This window comes from Rhodofomes roseus, assembly GCF_022264815.1.
Source record: "Rhodofomes roseus strain CIRM-BRFM 1785 chromosome Unknown C8Q71scaffold_22, whole genome shotgun sequence".
In the NCBI taxonomy this organism is placed as follows: Eukaryota; Fungi; Basidiomycota; class Agaricomycetes; order Polyporales; family Fomitopsidaceae; genus Rhodofomes; species Rhodofomes roseus.
Window position 1 is genome coordinate 48,186 of NW_025952978.1, and position 20,570 is coordinate 68,755.

At 55.2% G+C, this 20,570-nt stretch overlaps 6 protein-coding genes across 6 annotated transcripts; 4 read left to right on the plus strand and 2 right to left on the minus strand.

The window, feature by feature from the left end:
* Nucleotides 1–1,489: 1,489 nt before the first annotated feature.
* Nucleotides 1,490–4,708, minus strand: C8Q71DRAFT_861075 (uncharacterized protein; the record flags this gene model as incomplete). The annotated part of the gene is made up of 17 exons (XM_047927862.1): nt 1,490–1,570; nt 1,627–1,971; nt 2,044–2,091; nt 2,149–2,187; nt 2,252–2,335; nt 2,424–2,468; nt 2,523–2,540; nt 2,732–2,965; nt 3,021–3,149; nt 3,219–3,314; nt 3,365–3,568; nt 3,631–3,794; nt 3,976–4,047; nt 4,110–4,253; nt 4,307–4,351; nt 4,419–4,574; nt 4,633–4,708. The coding sequence occupies 17 exons, from the start codon at nt 4,706–4,708 to the stop codon at nt 1,490–1,492; spliced, it is 1,980 nt and encodes a 659-aa protein (XP_047775184.1).
* Nucleotides 4,709–5,560: 852 nt separating this feature from the next.
* On the minus strand, nt 5,561–6,359 carry C8Q71DRAFT_910176 (uncharacterized protein; the record flags this gene model as incomplete). Its single annotated transcript, XM_047929077.1, has 2 exons — nt 5,561–6,148; nt 6,204–6,359. The coding sequence occupies 2 exons, from the start codon at nt 6,357–6,359 to the stop codon at nt 5,663–5,665; spliced, it is 642 nt and encodes a 213-aa protein (XP_047775185.1). The 3' UTR covers nt 5,561–5,662.
* Nucleotides 6,360–10,782: 4,423 nt separating this feature from the next.
* Nucleotides 10,783–11,132, plus strand: C8Q71DRAFT_676713 (uncharacterized protein; the record flags this gene model as incomplete). Its single annotated transcript, XM_047919716.1, has 2 exons — nt 10,783–10,957; nt 11,008–11,132. Coding segments are annotated over 2 exons (300 nt in total), but the record flags the coding sequence as incomplete, so codon positions are not given.
* Nucleotides 11,133–13,164: 2,032 nt separating this feature from the next.
* C8Q71DRAFT_777681 (allantoicase) lies at nt 13,165–15,895 on the plus strand. Its single transcript, XM_047924726.1, has 11 exons — nt 13,165–13,545; nt 13,604–13,689; nt 13,739–13,827; nt 13,885–13,952; nt 14,018–14,097; nt 14,156–14,272; nt 14,324–14,477; nt 14,550–14,625; nt 14,691–15,562; nt 15,615–15,640; nt 15,694–15,895. The coding sequence occupies exons 1-11, from the start codon at nt 13,488–13,490 to the stop codon at nt 15,805–15,807; spliced, it is 1,740 nt and encodes a 579-aa protein (XP_047775187.1). The 5' UTR covers nt 13,165–13,487; the 3' UTR covers nt 15,808–15,895.
* A 130-nt stretch (nt 15,896–16,025) lies between these two features.
* On the plus strand, nt 16,026–17,751 carry C8Q71DRAFT_910177 (Methylthioribose-1-phosphate isomerase). The gene is made up of 7 exons (XM_047929078.1): nt 16,026–16,284; nt 16,351–16,773; nt 16,822–16,922; nt 16,977–17,077; nt 17,133–17,179; nt 17,229–17,332; nt 17,384–17,751. The coding sequence occupies exons 1-7, from the start codon at nt 16,153–16,155 to the stop codon at nt 17,631–17,633; spliced, it is 1,158 nt and encodes a 385-aa protein (XP_047775188.1). The 5' UTR covers nt 16,026–16,152; the 3' UTR covers nt 17,634–17,751.
* Nucleotides 17,752–17,831: 80 nt separating this feature from the next.
* C8Q71DRAFT_777684 (phosphoprotein phosphatase) lies at nt 17,832–20,540 on the plus strand. The gene is made up of 14 exons (XM_047924727.1): nt 17,832–18,154; nt 18,230–18,364; nt 18,424–18,469; nt 18,525–18,733; nt 18,787–18,919; nt 18,978–19,090; nt 19,143–19,280; nt 19,333–19,448; nt 19,508–19,532; nt 19,585–19,776; nt 19,830–19,885; nt 19,935–20,028; nt 20,079–20,167; nt 20,220–20,540. Exons 1-14 carry the CDS (start codon nt 17,995–17,997, stop codon nt 20,331–20,333), a joined length of 1,620 nt encoding a protein of 539 aa, XP_047775189.1. The 5' UTR covers nt 17,832–17,994; the 3' UTR covers nt 20,334–20,540.
* The last annotated feature ends 30 nt before the right edge of the window (nt 20,541–20,570 follow it).

Sequence of the window (20,570 nt, forward strand, 5' to 3'; positions counted from 1 at the left end):
CTTGGTGGGAACATGAGACTTGTTTCCTAACTTCGCGTGCTGGTCGCGAGTACGAAGTTTCTCGTGCTCTGCGCCCATCTTCGTGAAGTGAGGAGGATCCCCTCGTATCCGCATGTTGCTGGGCACAAACCCATCCTCTGTCTGGATCCAATAGTATCCTGTACTATTGATTGGGTACGAAGGCTCTTTGCCTTTCTCAGGGCTTTTCTTCGCGTTCGAAGCACGGCCGCCCTGCTCTTGGTACCGCCGCACGCGTTCTGCAGCAGCCTGCCGCCTTGCGTATTCCTCCGCGGTCTCTGAGGTACCTTTCGGTGTCCTCAGAGTCTCCTCAGCGGCTTGGAATACCGGGTCGGGTCTCTTCGGTGTCTGTGGAGGCACTGAAGAGGGCTGCTGCTGTTTCGGCGATAGGTACTTCAGCTCGGAGGACGACCCAGAGTCTGTTTCTACGGTCGACCTGCGAGGTTTCCCTTCAGGCTCTTTTCCTTTCCGACGCGGCGACGGGGCCTTCATGTGGCCCTCGTCGTCTGCCTCGGATCCGGATTCTCCACCCTTCTCCGCTTTGCGTGGAGAAGGCTGTTTCTCCCCTTCGAATTGTTGGAGGAATGCATCCTCCTCATTCTGCACCCACGTCGAGATATATTGTTGGAATTCAACCAATTGCTGGTTGGATTCCGTTCGTATCTCGGCGAGTCTTTTGGTGGTCAACGCCCGGTAGTCGGCTTCCATGTCGACTACCTTTAATGCCGCCTTCGTCTTCGACTCCTCCATAAACTGGCTGAACTTGGCGTTTATGCCTTGTTTCAGCTCTTCGTTCCTTCGTCGGAACTGAAGGATCATGTCCCGAGGGAAACTCGGTCGACTCCCCTCCGTGAGGGAATCGGCCGCGCCTCCTCTCTGAGACTGCCTACTCGACGGTCTTTCTGGCTTGCTGGCACCAGGCGTGCGAGATGGTTCGTCAGCGCCTGGTTGTTCCTTATCACCTGAGTTGCGCCCACGCTCACTTCCATGTGGAGGTGGAGCGTGCTCCGGTGATACGGGTCTCGATAAGGAAGGTTTCACTTCCGGAGTAATGGACGCACCCAGTGTGGGTGCCGTCCCAGACCCGGATGTTCCTTTCGGGGATGGTGATTCCGGCAAACGTTCCGCCATTGGTTTGGTGGTAACGAATCGCCCGAATTGGTCGCGCGGTCTATCTCTGCGTGGCGGTATGGTGACGACGGTGTGATGTGACACGTATTACGGCACTCGAACGCTGCGCACTTCAATAGAAGTTCGTATTGAACAAAGGACTGTAAAAAATGTGTGATGCCTCACACTCGGGCCCGCAGATACAGTGCACCCAATTCTATTGAGTACGCCGTGTATCCGGTTAGGCAGTGAGTGTAAAGGACTTGCCCCTACACTCACCGGGCTCCAGCCTAAGTAGGCTAGGGGCCAAACACGCGTAAACTATGTAATTACAAGTGTTGCGATATGATATACTATATATTTAGCTAGACGGTAACGGACGCGTTACATCGCGGGTGGCGAGGTAGTGCGGCCCTCGCACACTAGACATTCTGTCAACAGGCTAGTATAGTGGGTTCAGGTTAGCACAAAACGAACAAGGGGTGGTCTGCAGCTCACTATCTGCATGAGGCCCTGGGCATACATCGAGTCGTCCAATAGCCTTTCGGTGATGTCGTTGTGCTTCAGTCGTTGAGCAGCTTCGAGCATGAGGTCCAAGAACATCTGAGGACGCTCATTCTTGTCCGGGAATGCGTTCACTCGAAGGAGCGCACGAGGCAGCTCATGTGCGATCAAGTCCGAGAGGAACGACTTCATTTTTGCCGAACGTTGCGAATTGATGCCGAGGACGGTCTTGCCATCTGCGCCGTACGTGAGGTAGGTTTCGATGGGCCACATGGTCTCGCGCTTCTGCGGAGTGCCGTTGGGACTGTCCTCGATGTCGGACGAAGGGTCGCCATTGTCCTGGGCAACACAGTTCAAGCCATCAATCAGGGGGGGGTAATTTTACTAAGGCATCGGCATGACTCTACGCACCATTGCGGCTGCAGCAGGCTTCGCAACTTGCAAGCTCCGAGAAGAAGTCTAGGTCCATTATAATGCCGTAAGATACACGGTTGGGATGATGATGTCATCACTGACCTTCGAGTTTGCAGACGTTCTATCCAGCACTGAAGATTTCTTTTTACATCGTCCCGTCAGTGCAGGAACTCAGAGGCGTCAAGACGCTGAGGTGCTACCATACCTGCGTAACCTTTTTTATGAAGTACCTCGGAGAGCGCGGCGGTTCAGGCAAGCTGTGATCGTTGTCGCGGCTTGCACCAGTCGGCTGGAGATGTGAGACACCGCGGTGGCCAAAGATGGCGCGAGAGAGGCATCAGTATGTGCTTTCCCTGGATAACATGTCAGCAACGCACCTCTGGGGACGACGACATCCACTGAGGTGCCTTTCTCTGAGGTGGCTGATAGAAGGGATGATGAGCCATAGTTATAGACTGTCGATTGTTTGTGCTTACCCTTACGGGCGGTTGGTGCTGCGACCAGGCAGTCAGTCAGTCAGCAACCACGGCGGCCGGGTGAGTATGGCCTACGCACCGAAGCATCCCGCCCGGCAATGAGTTTGTATCTCATTTCGGCAGTGAGCGTCTTTGGCGGCGAGGGTTGGTGTTGCGTGGGTTATTGGGATGAGCGATGTGGTGAACATAATAGCCATGCGATGACTTACCTGCACCTCGATTTCGTCAGACTCGTCACCGGCGACCACCGCCTTCCCCTTCCCCTTCTTGCGTTTGCGCTTGTCCTTGCGCTTGTCCACTACCTGCACCTCGACGTCGTCTGACTCGTCACTGGTGATGACTGCCTTCTCCTTCCCCTTTTGGCGTTTGCGCTTGTCCTTGCGCTCGTCCACGGCCACGATAAAGCGCTGGTCTGAGGCCGCACGCGCAGCACCCTCGGAAGACTAGATAAGGGTACTGGCTGGAGGCTACACATTGTCAATGAATAGAAGGACTTACATGGGCATGTGCTTTGGCGTTGAGATCGCCCAGCTCAGTCTGCTTCTCGGAGCGGCTGGGTGTGGCGCCGGGAAAGCGATCCTCGGCGAGCATAGGACGTGTCTTGGCAAGTTTGCTGTTGACGCCGTCCTACGCGGAAAGCAAGCATGACAGGATAAGCGCAACACGGATGATGGAGTCCGACGCTAAGGAACTCACCTTGTCGATGTCCTTGTTCAGCAACATATTCGTCTTGTCAACGGCCGAGCCTTCAGCTGTTTGACGGCGGCGTTGGGCGCGTCTCTTGATCATTGCCTGAGTATCAGTGAGGTTCGTGAGATGATGTACTTGGGATATGTACTTACTGTCCACTCCGGATCCGAGTCCACGTCGGATTGCTGGGTAGGCTGTCTTTCACCTGACGAGCCCGTCGGGCTACTGCTGTCGGCGTCGAGGGAGGCTGCATTATACGCAGAGTCCGCGCCGCTGGAGACCTCATCGTCACTCGGACGCAAGGGAGGCTTGAGTGTACGGAGGTGTGTGCCATACTTGGAGACAAACTTCACCGTCTGGGCAGGATGGACAATGCGTGGGAATCGTGGGCACGAAAACGTGTGAGTAGAGTACTCACGCCTTGTTGGAGTTGTTCCGCAATCTTCTCCGCCTTGCGTTTGGAGACATTGGGTTGCTCCTCGACACCAAAGTCTTCATCATCCTCGCGGACAGCATCGGACTCAACTTCGTCGCCTTCGGACTCCTCGCTATTCTCAGAGGCAACAGCGCTTCCCAGGTTCTCTGCACGAAGATTTGTGTTAGTACGCCCATCGCCGCGTCCGCGGAGCCAATTAATGGAGTGAACTTGCTCGAGACAGTATCTGTGCGGTCCATGTCGATGTCCTCCTGCTCGCCACTGACCTCATCGCCTGTACAGTGGAATTGAAGGGGCAATCAACTCAAGCTTAGTCATCAAACATACCGTCGTTCCTATTGGAAGTTGGGTCGGTATCATTGGTCGTGGGCTTGCGCGATGGGCCTGCGCCATCATTCGCTGCGACACAAGCTTCGCAATCAGGGAGAGCTTAAGGATGTAGAGGTAAGTTATGTACATACAATCATTCTCAACGAGGCGGCGTCGCTTGCCTGCGTTCACAGTAGGTGTTGGGTCGGACTCTTCCTGCCCTCGCTTCTTGCCTTTCGGTGGTTCAGTCTTTTCCTCGTCTTGTTTCTTATTTCTATCTTTCGGGGGTAGCCAAACTGCAGCAAGATCAGCACGGACAACGACGTCAGTAAAACACAAGATTGGCGACTTTTATGATGGTATGCCAGGGCCTTAGCCTCGCGCGGCCGGACGACTAGACGATGGCTCAGAGTCAGCATCCATTGTACATACTCATCCATGATGACCAGATTAGAACCTACTCGTCGGATTGGCAATTTCACGCTCTCGGGCTTGCTCAAAGGCGGTTTGCTCAGCCCGTTTCTGACTTTTCATCTCTTTCTCAAGCTCTTTCAGTCCAACATCGATGTGGCGTGCCGATCGACGAGGCTGAGGGCCCTGAGCACTGCTCGCAGGGTCTTCGAGTGATCTGGGGTAAGCACGCACATTCGGCTCAGGTTGTCAACTGGGACGAACCTCCGTTGCTAACGTCTGTGGCTGCAGGTAGCACCTTCTTCTTGCGGCTTTTCTTAGCGGATGCAGGGCCAGCCATGAAGGGGGTTCCAGAGCTACAAGGACAAGGAAGTCAGAATCAAGGACGACGGTCGTGGGCAGGACGTGAGGGGGACAACCGGACTCGGAGGAGGGCCAGGAATTGCTCAGGTACCGGCTTGGCTGTGGATTCAGGGGGTCACCACGGCTCGCCACGCGACTACGGGTCACCGACCCATCTCCCGCTCAACCTGTCCATGCCATCCGGTAGCTCCCTCACCTCCAGTGCAGGCAGCCTTCGAAGGGCCGGCTCGCGCAAGCCTTTGTACCGTCATCAACAGAACGGTGAGATAGCCTTACTCCGCTCGTTTCCCTCCTTTCAACTCCGTTGCTGACGCGCTCATGGGGCAGTTCGGTGTGACCAGTTTGTGCGGCATACAGTTTTACCATGCCGACGCGCCGCCAAGGGCAGGCGCGCTTTCTGCCAGTGGGATGGCGCAACAGAGTGCTGTCCGGCCTATGCGCACAGAGCCCGGCTGCAGTCATCGGGCACCCGTTGTATTTTTTGATAGTATTCGTGCTCATTCTCCTCCTCCCCGCCATTGCAAGTGGGTTTCTGTACATCGTGGCGGAGTCGATGACGCTGGATCCATTTGCAGCCCCTTTGCACTGGCAGTCTCTCCCAGAGCCTGGCCTTGGCGTGAGTGCTTACCTGCAGCTGCACCCTGGAGAGTCCGACGCGAGATGGGCGTTACACTGGGTAGCGGTGTACGGTGTGGGCGGTGCCCACGGGCTGAGGCCGGAACCGCCGGAAGATGGAGAGTCAGAGAGGCCGGGAACGTTAGCTGGGGAGACAAGCATCGGGCCGCGGCAATAGGCCACGACGGGACATCTTACGAAGTCATTCGAGCGCGTCACAAGTCAGATCTATTTAACTCCGCAAGCCGTTACATGCCAGGACGTACGGGTACCGGGGCGAACAAACCGGACGGAGGAAGATGCTACTCGTAAGGGTTCAGTCACGGATTAATTCCAACGGGGGAGGGATGTCTCGCGCGTCACATATGTCCTCTAGACGGCCCGAGATGGAGACTACTTCGCGCATCACAGACAGCTGGTCGATCCGGGCCTCAGCCAGGCCGCGGTGGAGGTGGCCGAGTTCGAGGCGGAGGACCTCTAAGGAACGGTCCGTTGCGGCGAGGACGCGGTCCCAGTTGTCGGTCGAACCGCGGAGGGAGGAGAGGCGGAGGGGAGGATCGTTATACGACGGAGGAGGAGGAGGTCGGGCTTCTTCCGCGGTGGCTTGCTCCCTCTGAAGCTGGTCCGGGGACCAGGGGATGGTCGCGTATAGGAGCGGCGCCTCGTTCTGCTCAGAGCGGAGGTTGAGGAACACGCGGTCCAGGTGCTCGATAAGCTCGCAGACCTCGGGGATACCGGACGGAAGGGGGACGCGGGCGTCGCCGTGAGCGGTCGCTAGGGCATACGACTCGAAGAGCATTCGCTGGGGCAATGCAGACGGGTCAGGAGGGATGAGGAGAGCGACGGGGCGGACGAACCACGAGCCAGCGGGCACCATGAGCCCACGCAAGCCAGGCAGTGGCGTGCTCCACGTCGAACCGGGGCTCGAACGTCCCTTCGTACCGGAGAACATCGACAAGACGGAGGTAGCGAGCGGAGTGCGACGAGGTGGTGGGGTTCGGGGGCTGCGCCATCGGTATAGGAACGAAGGCGTGAGTGGGGAGAGAAGGGAGGGAGGGGGCAGACCCGGAGGGAAGGAGGGCGGGGCACGTGAGCTCGGCTGAAGGAGGATAAGTAGCGAGGCGGAGGGAGCGGGGGAGGACACGTAGGACCCACTCTCGGACGCGGACTAGGACTCGGACTCGGAGGCTCTCAACTCGGGCAGACGGCTCGGAAGGAACTCTCTGTATTTCGCTCTCGTATAGACTTGTCTTCTCGACGATACGCTCGTCGCATACACCTAATATCACTACCCATCCTTGACTAAAAGTCTACCCTTCCTCCTTACCCTGTACGGAGGGAGCCGAACTCAACAGCACACACCGTGCGTTTTTCTTTATTGCGCTCGACGTGGTCCGGGTTATGCGTTTGTTCGAGGTATAGGAGTAGTCAGGTTTACAAGTAGCTGAGCTGTTGGTGTGGGCCGATACAAGTTGAGGAGGTTGGGGGTGAGGCAGCGGTGGCGTGTCGTAGGCGCGAAAGCTCTTCGCTTGAGAAGGATAAGGGCGCTTCTCTGGGGCACCTTACTGCCGTAGAAGGTATTGGGCGCTAGATTTGGTATGATCGGCTTGGTGGCGTGTATTTGTAATGAGAAGGTCGTTTGGGCCGGTGGTGGATGGCTAGCTATTGGTTCGGCAATGTGCGTCGTCTCAGCCTTCAATTTAGAGTTCTATGATCTTCTTGGGATCGGTCCAGCGTGTCGGATATAACACGCTGCTAGCCTATCTACTGTGGATCGCATTACAAGGTGTCCGCTTCGTGCGTCGTCACTTCTCCACCTTCTTCGCTTTCTCCAGGCCTAGACTCTATGAGCTCCTTTGTTCTAGGGTTCTTCGCCATGCGTGCGCGCAGGCGCCTGATAGCGCTAGGGGTGATATCGAACTCGTATGGGTTAGAGCCGGGATTTTGGAAGTCTGGTTTGTTACGGAATGCAAGGTGTGGTTCTGGAGGAGTGGGAGCGTATGGTAGACGAGTGTGTGTGTATATCCGTCTAGGTCGCAGAGGCGGGCCCATGGGATCGGTACTTTGATTTGTAAGCCGTCCTTGCTCCCGGTGAGCCGGAACGTGACCCAGTGACGCATGAGGGTCACGGCTTTGGAGACTCGTCCGGTCTCTATCACGTGACTGCCGGTGTGGAGGGTTATCACGTGGCCTCTGGCCAGCTGCCTGCTAGGCTGGCTCTTAACTATCCACGTCTCTCGCCGTCCATCTTCATCGCGCTCTGGCTGGGGTTCGACGAGGATGTCAACCTCGATGGAATAAGCGGGCTGGTACGAGGTGCGTATTCGGGATTTCTGCGGTTCAGCAGCGAAGACGGTTGACGACGACGTTCCAGGCCGAGTTATATGCTGCCCATCGTGGTATGCTTGTACTATGGGTGATTGGGCAGGGATGCGAAGTGATTTTCCAGATGAGAATGCGAAGAACATCAGGTAAGGTACGAGCGTTTATTTCATGGGGGCCTACCCAGATTATATAGGCCATAACTTGTAGGAACGTGTAGTGCATTGCAGGGGTAGGGTCGACCCGCGGGGGTCACGGGTAGGGGTACACGAGGGTAGGGGTACGGGTAGCCATTTCCATACCCCCGTACCCGCCTGTTACCCGTTATGGAAAGTCGTGCCGCCGGCCTTCGGGGACTCACCGCCAGCTCAGATTTCGATCTGGGGCTATTGCCCTTTATAGCCAACCAGCTCAGGTACCGGTAGAATAAAATATACATTTATCAAAGGGAATGCTGCCGTAAGCCTGAGTCACCGTCACAAGTACTTATTGCCTCAGCCTTCCGACTTTCCCCTCTCCCGAGCCTACCCACCCACCATGTCTGGGAACCGCGTCAGCAACAGACCGAAAGTGCCTACCGAGAAGCGAAGAGCAGCGGAATCACCTACGAGAAATGTGAAGACGTCGAAGAAGCCGCGCACCGAGAGTACCGACACTCAGCCGAGCACGAGCGGCAGCAACCGCAAGGCTACAACGGGCCCGAGACTTTCGACAGCTTCAACAGCGAGCGTGAAGGCCGCGACGGCGAGCGCGAAGGCTGCGACAGCGAGCACCAGGCCATCGACAGCGAGCGCGGGGCCATCGAGATGGCACTCCGTTGAGATCGAAGATGTCGAAGATGTTGACGAGCCTTTGTCGTCGCAGAAGGGGAGCGAGCCAATTGTGCTAGAGTCATCAAGCTCCGACGGCGAAGAGAGCAGCACGACGAAGTCTGCCAACGGTGGAGACGACCTTGACGAGGAGTCAGCCGAGCAGGAACTAGGTTTGTTGTCAACGAGCTGCTGTAAAAGTGCACGGCTCACCCACCTTGTAGCCCGTATGCAGCGGAAGTGGACGGCGCCGGTGTACGCATTCTTTAAGCCGGACATTGCCATCGAATATGTTGATGGACGGCGCCTGCATGCCTTCCGATGCGCGAACACCGGTTGCAAGCACGATGTGCGACGGTATTTGGCCTCGAAGGATGCAAGATCAACCAGTAATCTGAGGAAACACGTACGGAAATGCTGGGGTATAGAGGCTCTTGAAGCCGCGGACCGGATGTCGACGTCGTCGAAGGCAAAGGACAGTATCGAGAAATACAGGCGGACGCAGAACTTGAAGGTAGCGTTCGGTGCGGCAAGCAAGAAGTCGTTCCGCTACTCGACTATTCAGCACACGCCCACGGAGACCCGGTGAGTAGACAAACGCACCGAGATCAATTCCTCCCACCCTGATGCATTGCCCAGCGCGGAGATCGTGCGTTGGGTGGCGGAGAGCATGCGGCCCTTCAACATTGTGAAGGACCGCGGGTTTGAATCCTTGATGAAGACTGGCCGGCCCGAGTACAAACTGCCGTCGCCTACGACCGTTGGACGCGATGTCCGGAAGGTGTTCGGGCGTGTGAAGGAGCGTGTCGGGCGCTGGTTGCAGGTAAGTACAGAATAACCTATACAGACAGGGGGTGTATTCACGCACCGACAGGATTATGACGGCGAATTGAATTTCGCAACCGATGCGTGGACCTCGCCGAACCAAAAAGCAATGGTGGCATTTACGGTCCACTTTGAGCATCAGGGCGCGCCGATGACCATGGTCCTTGATGTCATCGAGGTTGCGAAATCCCACAGCGGCCTGAATCTTGCGACCGCATTCTCCGACATGATACACGAACTGAAACTCGACACAAAGGTTAGCTCACAGCTGTCGCATAACACATTGAGACTTACTCGCGCGTGCAGATGCTCGGCGTGACCTGCGACAACGCGTCGTCGAACGACGTGATGATAGAAGAGATGGAGGCCATGATATTGTCGTTTCGGGGCGCCCGCGCACGCAGCCGGTGCTTTTGTCATATCATCAACCTGGTGGCAAAGATGGTGCTACGTCAGTTTGAGCCGCCCAAACGCAATAAAAAGAAGAAACAATCAGCGACAGACCTTGACGAAGACGAAGATCCAGACTTGGAAGATTGGGACAAAGAGCTGCAAGAAATGATGGAGGACCTCGACTTTGACGACGAGGATGAGAATGCGCAAGGGGCGGATAGTCTCGATGGCTTCTATGACGTCCGTGATGATCTGGACGCCGCAAGCCGGGCCTCGATGGAGGCAGAGGTCCGACCAGTGAAGATGATGCTGCTAAAGGTAAGCTTGACGTGTGGATGCCTTGAATTAGTTACTCACCTTTGTTGTATGCACCTCTCCGAAGCTCCGCAAGATCTCCATGGCCATTCACCACTCAACAACGCTCCTACTGCCGACGTGGAGGAAGATCGTCGAGGAGCTGAAGATGAAGGCGCGCAAGCTCCCCCGCGATGTTCGCACGCGGTGGAACTCGACGTTCAGGATGCTGGACGTCGCTCTTGAGTATAGGGCCGCGATAGACAAGATGACGGAGGCGCAGGCAAACAACCTGCGCCGGTGGGAGCTCGATGAGAGAGAGTGGACAATCGCCGCGCAACTGCGTGACGTGCTACAGGCGAGTCACCATTAGTCACATTGTGGGTCCACTGTTGACTTACCGTATATGCTCTACAATGCCTCTTTGGGTCGCTGCGCGCTCATGCCCTCTCGTCCCCATCTTGCGGTCGACCTGCTTCTCCCGCCCTCCCACTGCGGCTGCGCGGTCTCACCGCCCACTTGCTAACCCACTGTCGACACGCTTGCCATCGTCGGCTTGCCATCTCCGACCATCCGCCCGGCGCCGACTCGTTCTCCCACCGCACTTGGCCCTGCGCCTTTGACTCGCGGCCTTCGGTTGTCAACACGTCGCCCGGCCGCTGCGACTCGCTGTCCCGCCATGCGCCCCGACACACCCTCGCGTTTCGTGGCGGTGGTCAACGTCACGCGCTGCCGGCACGAACAGGTATTCTATGACGCCACGCACTTCTTCTCGCGCGAGGGGAAGGACGCGCCAGGCCTCACCGATGTTATCCCAGCCATGGATATCATCGACAAACAGCTCGCCACTGATGCCCTCAACCACGCCCTCGATCCCGCTATTCGTGTCGCTGTGAGCTTGGGCAAGCGCGCCATCAATCGCTACTATAACAAGAGCGACGAATCAGCGGTCTACCGTATTGCAATGGGTAAGCATCGCGTACCTCATGCGATGTGAATGTACTGACGTTCAGTTCAGTTCTTGATCCCCGCAACAAGCTCCAGTATTTCCGTGACAACGCGTGGCCAGACGAATGGATTACGGACGCGCGGTTCTTGGTGCGGCAGGCCTACGACGAGGATTGGAAGGGCCATGGACTACCGCGTGAGCAACCAGAGGACATGGACGAACCACAGGTGTGTTTTGATGCTACTGTATACCTCCCACTTCACTTACTAGCCGGTTGTCGTTGCACATGTAGCCGCCAACGGGTGTGCAGCCCTCAGCGTCGACCAAGAAGCAAAATATGTTCGACGCCGCGCGCGCAAGCCGCAAGAAGACTGCGGTTCCCATCGCCGATGAACTCGACCATTACCTGAGCTCCGATCCCGATGCGTCCATCGACAGCGCGCTTGGCTGGTGGACTCGCGATGAATCACGGGCGATGTACCCAAGTCTCTCCCGCATGGCCGTTTCGTACCTCACTATTCCTCGTACGTAACACATTCATTGTCATTGATCACAAATCATGGTAACATTGACCACTCTTCTTTCTGCAGCTACATCTGTCGCGGTTGAGCGGCTCTTTAGTAAGGGCCGAATCTTTATCTCACACCTGCGAAACGGACTCTCCGCAGAGTCTATCCGGGCGCTGATGTGCCTGAACAACTGGAGCCACCTCGGATTCATCAAGGACGAGGACGTGAAGTCTGTCACGCGCGAAGATGCTTCCAACGATCCTCCCGAGGACGTGGAGGATGTGTGGGGCTTCTCGGAACCACACAACAATGCTATATTTTTTGTTTGATGTCAGATATCCCCTGTATATAATATGATCTTGAGCTCAAACCCGTGCTGTACTCGTTTGTACCCGTGACCCGCCGTGACCCGCCGTACCCCCGTGAGACCCGTGCCCCCCGGGAGGGTAGGTGACCCCTGCGGGTAGGGGTACGGGTATATGCCCCGGTACCCGGGGGTATACTCGTGCAATTCACTAGGAACGTGACATGTCATACGGGCGTTTGTAGGATGTCCTAGGGCATAGAGTCATAGAGCATGAGGGGACATATTGGTATGCTTGGGCTGAGCGTAGTGTGGCATAGATGGAACATATTGGTATGCTTGGGCTTTTGTGGACGGGGCAGCCGTCAGCGTGGTTTTACAGTTATCATTTGGCTTTATGGGACGCGTTTGATGTGCGCGTGATCGTTGCAGTACACGTGTTTTGGTCGGTTACTTGGCGGTTATGCGTGCCGGACTTCTAGGCGCTCGCAGCCGGGCCGGGTCGGGTGGGCTTGAAGACGTCTGCATAGCCTTAGTAGCTGTGTGAGCTCATCGTGTCCGGTCTTCAGCTCACACTTTTGTGTGTATAGTTATGTCTTTCACGGTGGTTTTTGGGAGTGGGTGCGGGATTCTGGGTCGAGAGTGGAGGAGAAGAACTCAGGTGCGTTTCTAAGAGGGGTCCGTCATCATTGTCAGGCTCGGTGTTTGACGGCGGTGAGCGGGGGTTTTTAGCTAGCACACTCTAGGGGGATGTAGCGGTCATGGTAGTCCTCTTTGGTCAGCTGGTAGCTTGAGTCGCGGGGTACGGGTTTCGTGGGAGGGGAGGCAGCGTGTGAGGTGCGTTTGTAGTGTGTTTTTTTTTTTTTTTTTTTTTATGTAGTTGCCATCGGCGTCGTCAGGCTCGGTGTCGACGACGGCTAGAAGATACCCAGCGAGGGGCACACATGATGACTGCTTCGGCTGGTTAGAGCAGTATACGGGGTTTCTGTTGGGTTTTAAGAGGGGCAGAGGGCCTACATATGGTCGCCGAAGGGCTAGTGTTATGTGACCTCGGCATTCTACAGGATAATACAATTCTTAAGGACCTCTAGCTTGTCTTTAGCTACCACTCCTCGACGGGAGGTGGAGGTCATATATACGGGGTTGGGGCATCAGGCTATTGTCATAGCCGATGGTCGGGCCAGTACAACGACTGTTGCGGAAAAAACTTTCCAGCCCGCGACCTCTAGTCTGGTGTCCACCAGATGTCGTTATAGTGCAGTTGGTTTCGCCTCCTAGGAGGTTACTTATCCCCTGGACCACGTAAAGGTCTGCACTGGACTCGTCGACGACGAGCCCACCCAGGGGTGCTGTCAAGACACCTCCCGTGTACGGCCCCAGACGGCTCCTCCAACTTGTCCCGCTGCGAGGTGTCGAGGAAGGTGTCTGTGGCGGTGTCCGGACGCAGAGCATGGGCCCAGAATTGTAGCGCGGTACATTATGGCTACGGCCACACTGTTTCCAAACTCAGGACACGCCACCGACTCGCGCGCGGCCAATCAGGACGGCGCTTTTCCGATGACTCGTGGATGCTGCTCCCGATCTGATCCTGTTCATCGGCGACCTGTCGTGCGAGTCTCCTTGCGCATACGATCACGAGTGTGCTTGTGGCCTTCACTGGTAGCCACTTCAAGATCAGACAAGATATCCCCACAGGCAGCCGATTCCGGACCGAGGACCCCAGTGTCAAGTGAAGAATGGAATTCGAACGCATCCCGCTCGATCAGTTCGCTTCCGCATTTGGAACAGCCATTGGTGCGTATAGCCTCGCGCGTGATTCATGTGAAGTCATTGACATCGCATGCGGAAATAGAGTTGTCCAGCGTCGCTCTAGGAGGCAAAGTCGAGTCTTTCTCCGACGAGTTCTTCGCGGAAGCATTCCATCTATTGCTTGTTGAGGTATTTGATCATGATTGATTGCCGAGCCTATCTCATGAGTGATGCTCAGCCTGCGCCGAGCTTGAAAGGCCAATTTGGGCCAAAAGGGGCACTCTACAGCGGATGGGAAACGCGACGACACAACCCGACATACGATTGGTACGCCATCCTTACGTCTCATCGATTCCTCAGGTCGGCATACTTAGGACATATCAGGTGTGTCATCAAGCTAGGAACTACCGGCACCGTCTTTGGCTTCGACATCGACACTACGCACTTCAACGGTGGGTAGTTACGCCAATGCTCTGTTCAGCAGGAGTAGATTTTGACGGGTCATCGTTTCAACCAGGTAACGAGGCCCCTGAAGTCAGTGTTGACGCACTCTACCAACCTGGGGACCAGCCTGCCCCTCTGGCGAATGACACCAATGTAAGACGAAGATACCATTGCATTGATCTGTTTAATTGCTTACGGAGGACGGTCGTAGTGGTCAGAGATCCTGCCGAAGGTGCCTCTGGGACCTAGTTCTAGGCATCTGTTCACAATCAAGCCTACGAAAGGTTTGAACTACGTGAAGCTCAACATGTATCCCGACGGTGGAATTGTCGGTGCCTTATCTTTTATCCTTACCGACCAAGCTAATCCAAAGGAACAGGCTCGACTCCGTGTCTATGGACTAGTGTCACCAGTCTTCCCTGCTGATTTGTCAGCCCAGTTTGACCTTGCTCACGTTTTCTCCGGGGGAAGAGTCGTCTTCACTTCGGATCAACACTTCGGTGTGGGATCCAACCTGATCCTTCCCGGCAGAGGTAAGGAACCGGTGCACGCAACGGCCATAGAGTCTCCTGGATCGGACAGCATTACTCACGCTGCGTTATTAGGTAAGGACATGGGCGACGGATGGGAGACGAAGCGAAGCAGGCAGAAAGGGCACAGAGATTGGGCGATCATCAAGCTGTACGTACCGATCGACCATCTTGCCCGACACCAATTGACTTATGCCATTGCCACCGCATGCCCAGTGGCGATGCCGGGTACCTATCTCACGCCGAGATCGATACCGCTCACTTCAAAGGCAATTTCCCAGAGTCCTGCGAACTACATGCCTTGTCCAGCCAGGAACTGGATCCTGCGAACGCTCCTGAGGACGACTGGACGGTCATCCTTCCCCGCACGAAGCTCGGGCCTCACCGACAGCACCACTTCCAGCTGCACAACGTGGACGGCAAAGCATTCACGCATGTTAGAGCGACTATTTACCCCGATGGAGGCTTGAAGAGAGTCCGCATAGTAGGTAGGAGAGCGGGCGGTGATATCACGGCCCCGGTATTGTCAGGCGCTGCTGGGGAAAGTGCGGCCGCGAACACTCAAGCAACAGAGGATTCGGCCTCTACAACGGTCCCGACGGCACATAGCCTGCAGTCCGCAGTCAACCCAGCCGGACCTACCATCCCCGCTCTTCCACTCACCCCGGAAGCCTTCGCACCCTTTGGACAGGTGATCCAGGCGTACTCCGATTTGAACGCCGTGCCATCTCCGCGGTCCACGCGCATTACTGGGGCGAACCAGGGCACGGCCGTGAAGTTTCACAAACTGGCGTTGCTAGAGTCGGCATACCCCGCGGATACCGGAGCTACGACGGGCCTCTCGGTCTACCGGTGCAAGCCCATTGACGCACAGGGCGGGCACTGGGATGTCAAGCTGCTTGAGAGGCATCCATGCACGAACCAGGCGTTCATACCCATGGGCCGTGGAGAGGACTTGGACAAGCCGGGAGAGACGTACTTAGTCATCGTGGCGAAGAACGGGTCGGATGATAAGCCAGACCTTCCTACCATGCGTGCCTTCGTTGCGACTGCTGGGCAGGGCATAGTCTACGACACAGGCATTTGGCGTAAGTTTTCCCGATAACATCAGTGGGACATAGTGCTGATTCTTGATACAAGACCATCCGATGGCCGTGATTGACCAAGTGAGCTTCTCTAGCACAGGTGCATGCCACAGAGTACTAACGGAAGTTGGTAGACTATGGACTTCACGTGTGTTGAGACGCAAGTCGGGAACGGGGACAAGCTGGACTGCGAGATCATCGAGTTGGATGGCTCAGCTGGGTTCTACAGGGTGCAGCTTCCCAACTAGAAGCAATTTCAAGAGGGTTCGGCAAAACAGTGTATTTGATTAGTCAAATTAGTCAAAAATGTCAACAAGAACTCATACTACGTAAAAATCGCTCTCGATTCGCAGTACGGCCCAAGAAAATATCGAGTGCTGGAGACCCGGATTTAACGGAGAACATTATCCGAGGCGGTTGGTAACACGTGCCTCGCTCGATCGATCCAGATCACCGATTCGAGATTGCCTCATCCTTCGCAATTGAAGCAGCAAATTCTCTTCGTCGCTCAATCGCGTCCACACAGCCTACTCAGCATTCTTGGCTCGGAATCCAAGCAATAACCACTGTCGTCCGCACCAAACTCTTTCCAAATGGCTCTTACATCTATCAAAACCTCGGGCGACAAGATTGAAATTGTGAACCAGCTCTTGCTGCCGCATACCACAGAGTTCATCGAGATCGACACGATCGAGCAGGCTCACGATGCCATCAAGTCAATGAAGGTGCTTACCCGTCCTCATTCTTTTCAACGGCTCTGTAATGAAACAACGCCCTCCATGTCACTCTAGATCCGAGGCGCCCCAGCGATCGCTTCGCTCGCCGCTCTGACTGTGGCCTCCCACCTGTCCCGAGCGTTACAGGCCGATCCCGCACCTGAGTGGCTCTCTTCACCACAACTTCTGGATCCATACATCACTGCACAACTTGACTTCTTGTACACTGCACGACCAACTGCAGTCAACCTCGGTGCAGCCACACGGCGCCTGAAGCACACACTTCGGACGGGCGTTGAACAAGGCAAGGACGCTAGCGCGATTGCCCAGGACTTGATACAAGAGGGACGTGAGATCGATGCAGAAGACGTCTCACGGAACAAGAGGATGTCGAAGTGGGGAGGGGAGTGGCTGATCGAGCAGGTGAAGGCGAAGGGCAAGTCTCCGGAGAGCCTGAACGTCATGACGGTGTGCAATACTGGGTCGCTGGCGACGTCTGTATGTATTGTATACGGACGCCGTATATTCGCTCACATGCTTTCGTAGGGTTATGGGACAGCACTGGGGTTGATCACGTACCTTCACGAGACAAGAAAGCTCAGTCGAGCGTTCTTCACACAATCTACGCCGTACCATCAGGGATCGAGGTGAGTATACGGAAGACGGCCTCGAGATCGAGAGAGAGCTCACGTCTCTTGCAGACTGACGGCGCTCGAGCTCTTGACATTGAAGATACCTGCAACCATGCTCTGCGATAGCATGGTGGGATCGCTGTTCCAGCACAACGACATCCACGCTGTTGGTGAGTTCCGCTCGCTGTGAACACGACTGTAGACGCTAAGACAGCTGTACCACAGTCGTAGGGGCTGACCGCATAGCTCGGAACGGTGATACGGCTAATAAGGCATGCGTCTCCTACATATTCGTTGATTCAGTCTGACACATACCAATAGGTCGGCACGTACAACGCCGCGGTGCTCGCGTCGCGGCACAATATACCATTCATTGTCGTGGCACCGGTCAGCACTGTCGACCTCGACATAGCGGACGGCACCGCGTAAGTTCATTGATCAAATCGGACAATAGCTTCCTCACCGTATCATTTCAGGATTCCCATAGAACAGAGGCCCGCCCTCGAGGCGCGACTGGTCCGAGGTGCAGTCTATCCATTCACGCTGAACGCGCAAGGTGTTAAAGAGCAAGCAACTGTCATGGTAACCCCGGAGGACCTCGAGGGAGTTTACAACCCCAGTTTCGACGTTACTCCTGCTGAATTGATCAGTGCTATCGTGACAGAGAAGGGCGTGGCGGTCAAGGCGGACGGGGCGAGTGGATTTGACTTATCGAGTATTGTTTAAATCGATGTTGTTGTAGAGCTGTACGATCATCCTGTCGAAGTCAATGTCGTTCTGTTTATGTTGCTGCAGCCTGGTGGCGTTCAAGTTCAGCGTTGTCAGCCACTGGCCCACAGTTGGTGGCAGTCTCGGACAGCGCCCCACGGAACCGTAACGCGGCCCGTCCGATCTACCACTTACGTAATCGGATTTTGAACCTTTCCACGAGATTCGCAGTGGCTGCTGCGTGCAAGTACATAAGTGCAGTAGTTCTCCCATACCACCAACATACCACCTTGACGATACACACCGTCGTTACTCACATCGCTGTTCGCAAGACTCGTTTGTCAAACAGGTCATTGAGAAGGTTTCTGTGTAATCGAGTATGAGCGACTCGTCAATCCCCTCGTCGCCAAGCGTCTCGACCGCTGCGACCTCCTTGCCACCCTCACCTACCATCTCCAAGCTAAGTCTCGCGGATGTCACAGACAAAGACAGACAGGAAGCTGCGAAAATCAAGGCAGAGGCAAACAAGGCATTTACCGGTACGTCTTCTGCTTTCATCGTTCCACCCACTCAGGCAGACGACCAGGAGCTCAGCGTGAGATCGTGACTTGCAGGCCATGAATTCAACAAAGCTGCAGAGCTTTACTCAAAGGCTATTGAACTGAATCCGTTTGATGCTACCATCTGGTGCAACCGTGCATATACGCGCGTCAAACTGGAAGAGCATGGGTATGGGTTGAGTGATGCTGGTATGTACCTTCATTCTTTCTGTACTTCGAGCTGCACCATAACAGCGTATGGCCGACAGCCCATGCGATCCAGTTGGATCCTAACTACTCCAAAGCCTACTACCGGTCAGTGAAACCTCTGCGTTTCCTAAGTCCACTTAAATGACATTGTCATGCACAGGCGAGCGACATGCTACTTGCAGACGCTAAAGTACAAGCAGGCCATCGCGGACTTCAAGAAGGTCCTCTCGCTAGAGCCGAACAACCAACTTGTCCGCCAACAACTGGACAGCACAACCAGGATCATGCGGAAATCGGAATTCGAGAAAGCCATCGAGATGGAGGAGGAGACGAGTTCGGTCGAGCGATGTATGGCGATCATCGCCGAAGGTGAATACACGGCTTTACACGCTATATGCAAGTGTTGACGACGTAATCGGCAGGTGGATGTGATCTCGACCGCGACTACAAAGGCCCGAAATTGTCTACAACCGAGGGAGGCAAATATAGCATCAACCTCGAGTTCGTCAATGCTATGATCGAGTGGTTCAAAGAAGGCAAGGCCTTGCCCAAGAGGTATGTCGTTACTGCCCTTGCCGTCCATGTCGGTCGTGTCGAAATAATGCGCATCGAGATATGTGTGGGAGATTGTCCTGGGAGCGCATCAAGCATTCGCCCAAGAAGAGAGCTTGGTAACACTGAACATAGAGGAAGGCATGACCTGCGACGTGATCGGTGATGTTCACGGTATGTATAGGCTATGCGATCCAGCCAGCACCGGTCTCATCTAGCTCGGCAGGCCAGTTCTACGACGTCCTGCACCTCTTTTCTCTCACGGGTCACCCGACCGACAAGCATTGTTTGCTCATGAACGGCGATCTGGTTGACCGGGGATCATGGTCAATAGAGGTCATCCTCACCGCATTTGCGTTCAAGTGTAAGCTGCACCAGAAATTTTCGATTTCGCTCGCGTCTGACCAGTCGTGCAGGGTTATATCCGAACCGCATGTACATCAACCGGGGAAACCACGAGACGAAAGACATGAACCGGACATACGGCTTCGAGGGCGAAGCAAAGCACAAACACGGGGAACAAACCTACAAGGTATGACAGACGGCGCCTCAGCTCAACTCGCACGTATTCATTGACATCATTGTTTCCAGCTATTCGCACACGTTTTCACAGTCAGTGAGTAGTCTACCCTGACCAGTCTTTCACTCGTTTTGACACCAGCTTGAAGTGCCACTCGCGACCTTGATTTGCGCAACGAAGCCTCCGGCAGGTCCCGCAGGCAATGCCATACTGTCGCCAGAAGGCAAGAAGCGCTACTTTGTCGTACACGGTGGCCTTTTCAGCAAAGACGGCGTCACCCTTGACGAGATCCGCAAGATCGACCGGATAGGACGTCAGCCTGGGCAGGAGGGATTGATGTGTGCGTAGGTCTCCCCGTTGCGCCTTCTCTATGACTGAGTCAGTTCATTGCAGGCGAGCTACTATGGACAGACCCTCAGGACATGCCAGGACGGGGTCCAAGCAAACGGGTGAGTACCGTTCTCCACCCCTCAGTCCTCTTTCTGACTTCTTCGTCAGGGCGTCGGCATTGCATTCGGACCAGACGTCACAAAGCGATGGTGCCAATTGAACGGCGTCACAGGCGTAATCCGTAGTCATGAAGTCCGACAAGGTATGTTCGTTCAGTTTCTGGTAACCACGCGCATTCATGACTATGATCAGATGGATATGCCATCGAACATGACGGACTTTGCACCACCGTTTTCTCTGCACCGAACTACGTAGACCAAGGAGGCAACAAGGGCGCCTTCGTGAGTAACACGAAACTTCATAGGGTGCAATATGAACTGAACGCCACTGCAGATTCGGATCGATGACCATGGCTCGCAAACATACACCCAGTTTGACGCCAAGCCTCATCCGCCAATGAAACCCATGGCATATACGTCCGGAGGAATGGCCAGTTTGCTGATGTAATACATAGCCTGGTTTGATCCCCGCTTGAGCTATAAGTAGCGTAAACCACAGTACCATCGCATCCACATGTAAAACAGCAGGGTAAACAATCAATGCTCAAAGGTTGTTTAGTACGCATGGACATTTGTTCAATTGCCGACTATACAATCTACCGAGGTTTGTAGATATTGCTTTACATGGGAAACAACAACTCCGTGCTGTGTTCGTCACTGCAAAAGGCCTCTCCAGTCTACAGCA

Bases quoted from the DNA above. Each gene is read 5' to 3' on its own strand.
- C8Q71DRAFT_910177 (XM_047929078.1), top strand. From the start codon at position 16,153: ATGGCTCTTACATCTATCAAAACCTCGGGCGACAAGATTGAAATTGTG. The intron at 16,285-16,350 runs GTGCTTACCCGT...ATGTCACTCTAG, and splicing joins ATGCCATCAAGTCAATGAAG to ATCCGAGGCGCCCCAGCGAT. The intron at 16,774-16,821 runs GTATGTATTGTA...ATGCTTTCGTAG, and splicing joins CTGGGTCGCTGGCGACGTCT to GGTTATGGGACAGCACTGGG.
- C8Q71DRAFT_777681 (XM_047924726.1), top strand. From the start codon at position 13,488: ATGGAATTCGAACGCATCCCGCTCGATCAGTTCGCTTCCGCATTTGGA. The intron at 13,690-13,738 runs GTATTTGATCAT...AGTGATGCTCAG, and splicing joins TCCATCTATTGCTTGTTGAG to CCTGCGCCGAGCTTGAAAGG. The intron at 14,626-14,690 runs GTACGTACCGAT...CCGCATGCCCAG, and splicing joins GATTGGGCGATCATCAAGCT to TGGCGATGCCGGGTACCTAT.
- C8Q71DRAFT_777684 (XM_047924727.1), top strand. From the start codon at position 17,995: ATGAGCGACTCGTCAATCCCCTCGTCGCCAAGCGTCTCGACCGCTGCG. The intron at 18,365-18,423 runs GTATGTACCTTC...TATGGCCGACAG, and splicing joins GTATGGGTTGAGTGATGCTG to CCCATGCGATCCAGTTGGAT. The intron at 19,777-19,829 runs GTGCGTAGGTCT...AGTTCATTGCAG, and splicing joins TGGGCAGGAGGGATTGATGT to GCGAGCTACTATGGACAGAC.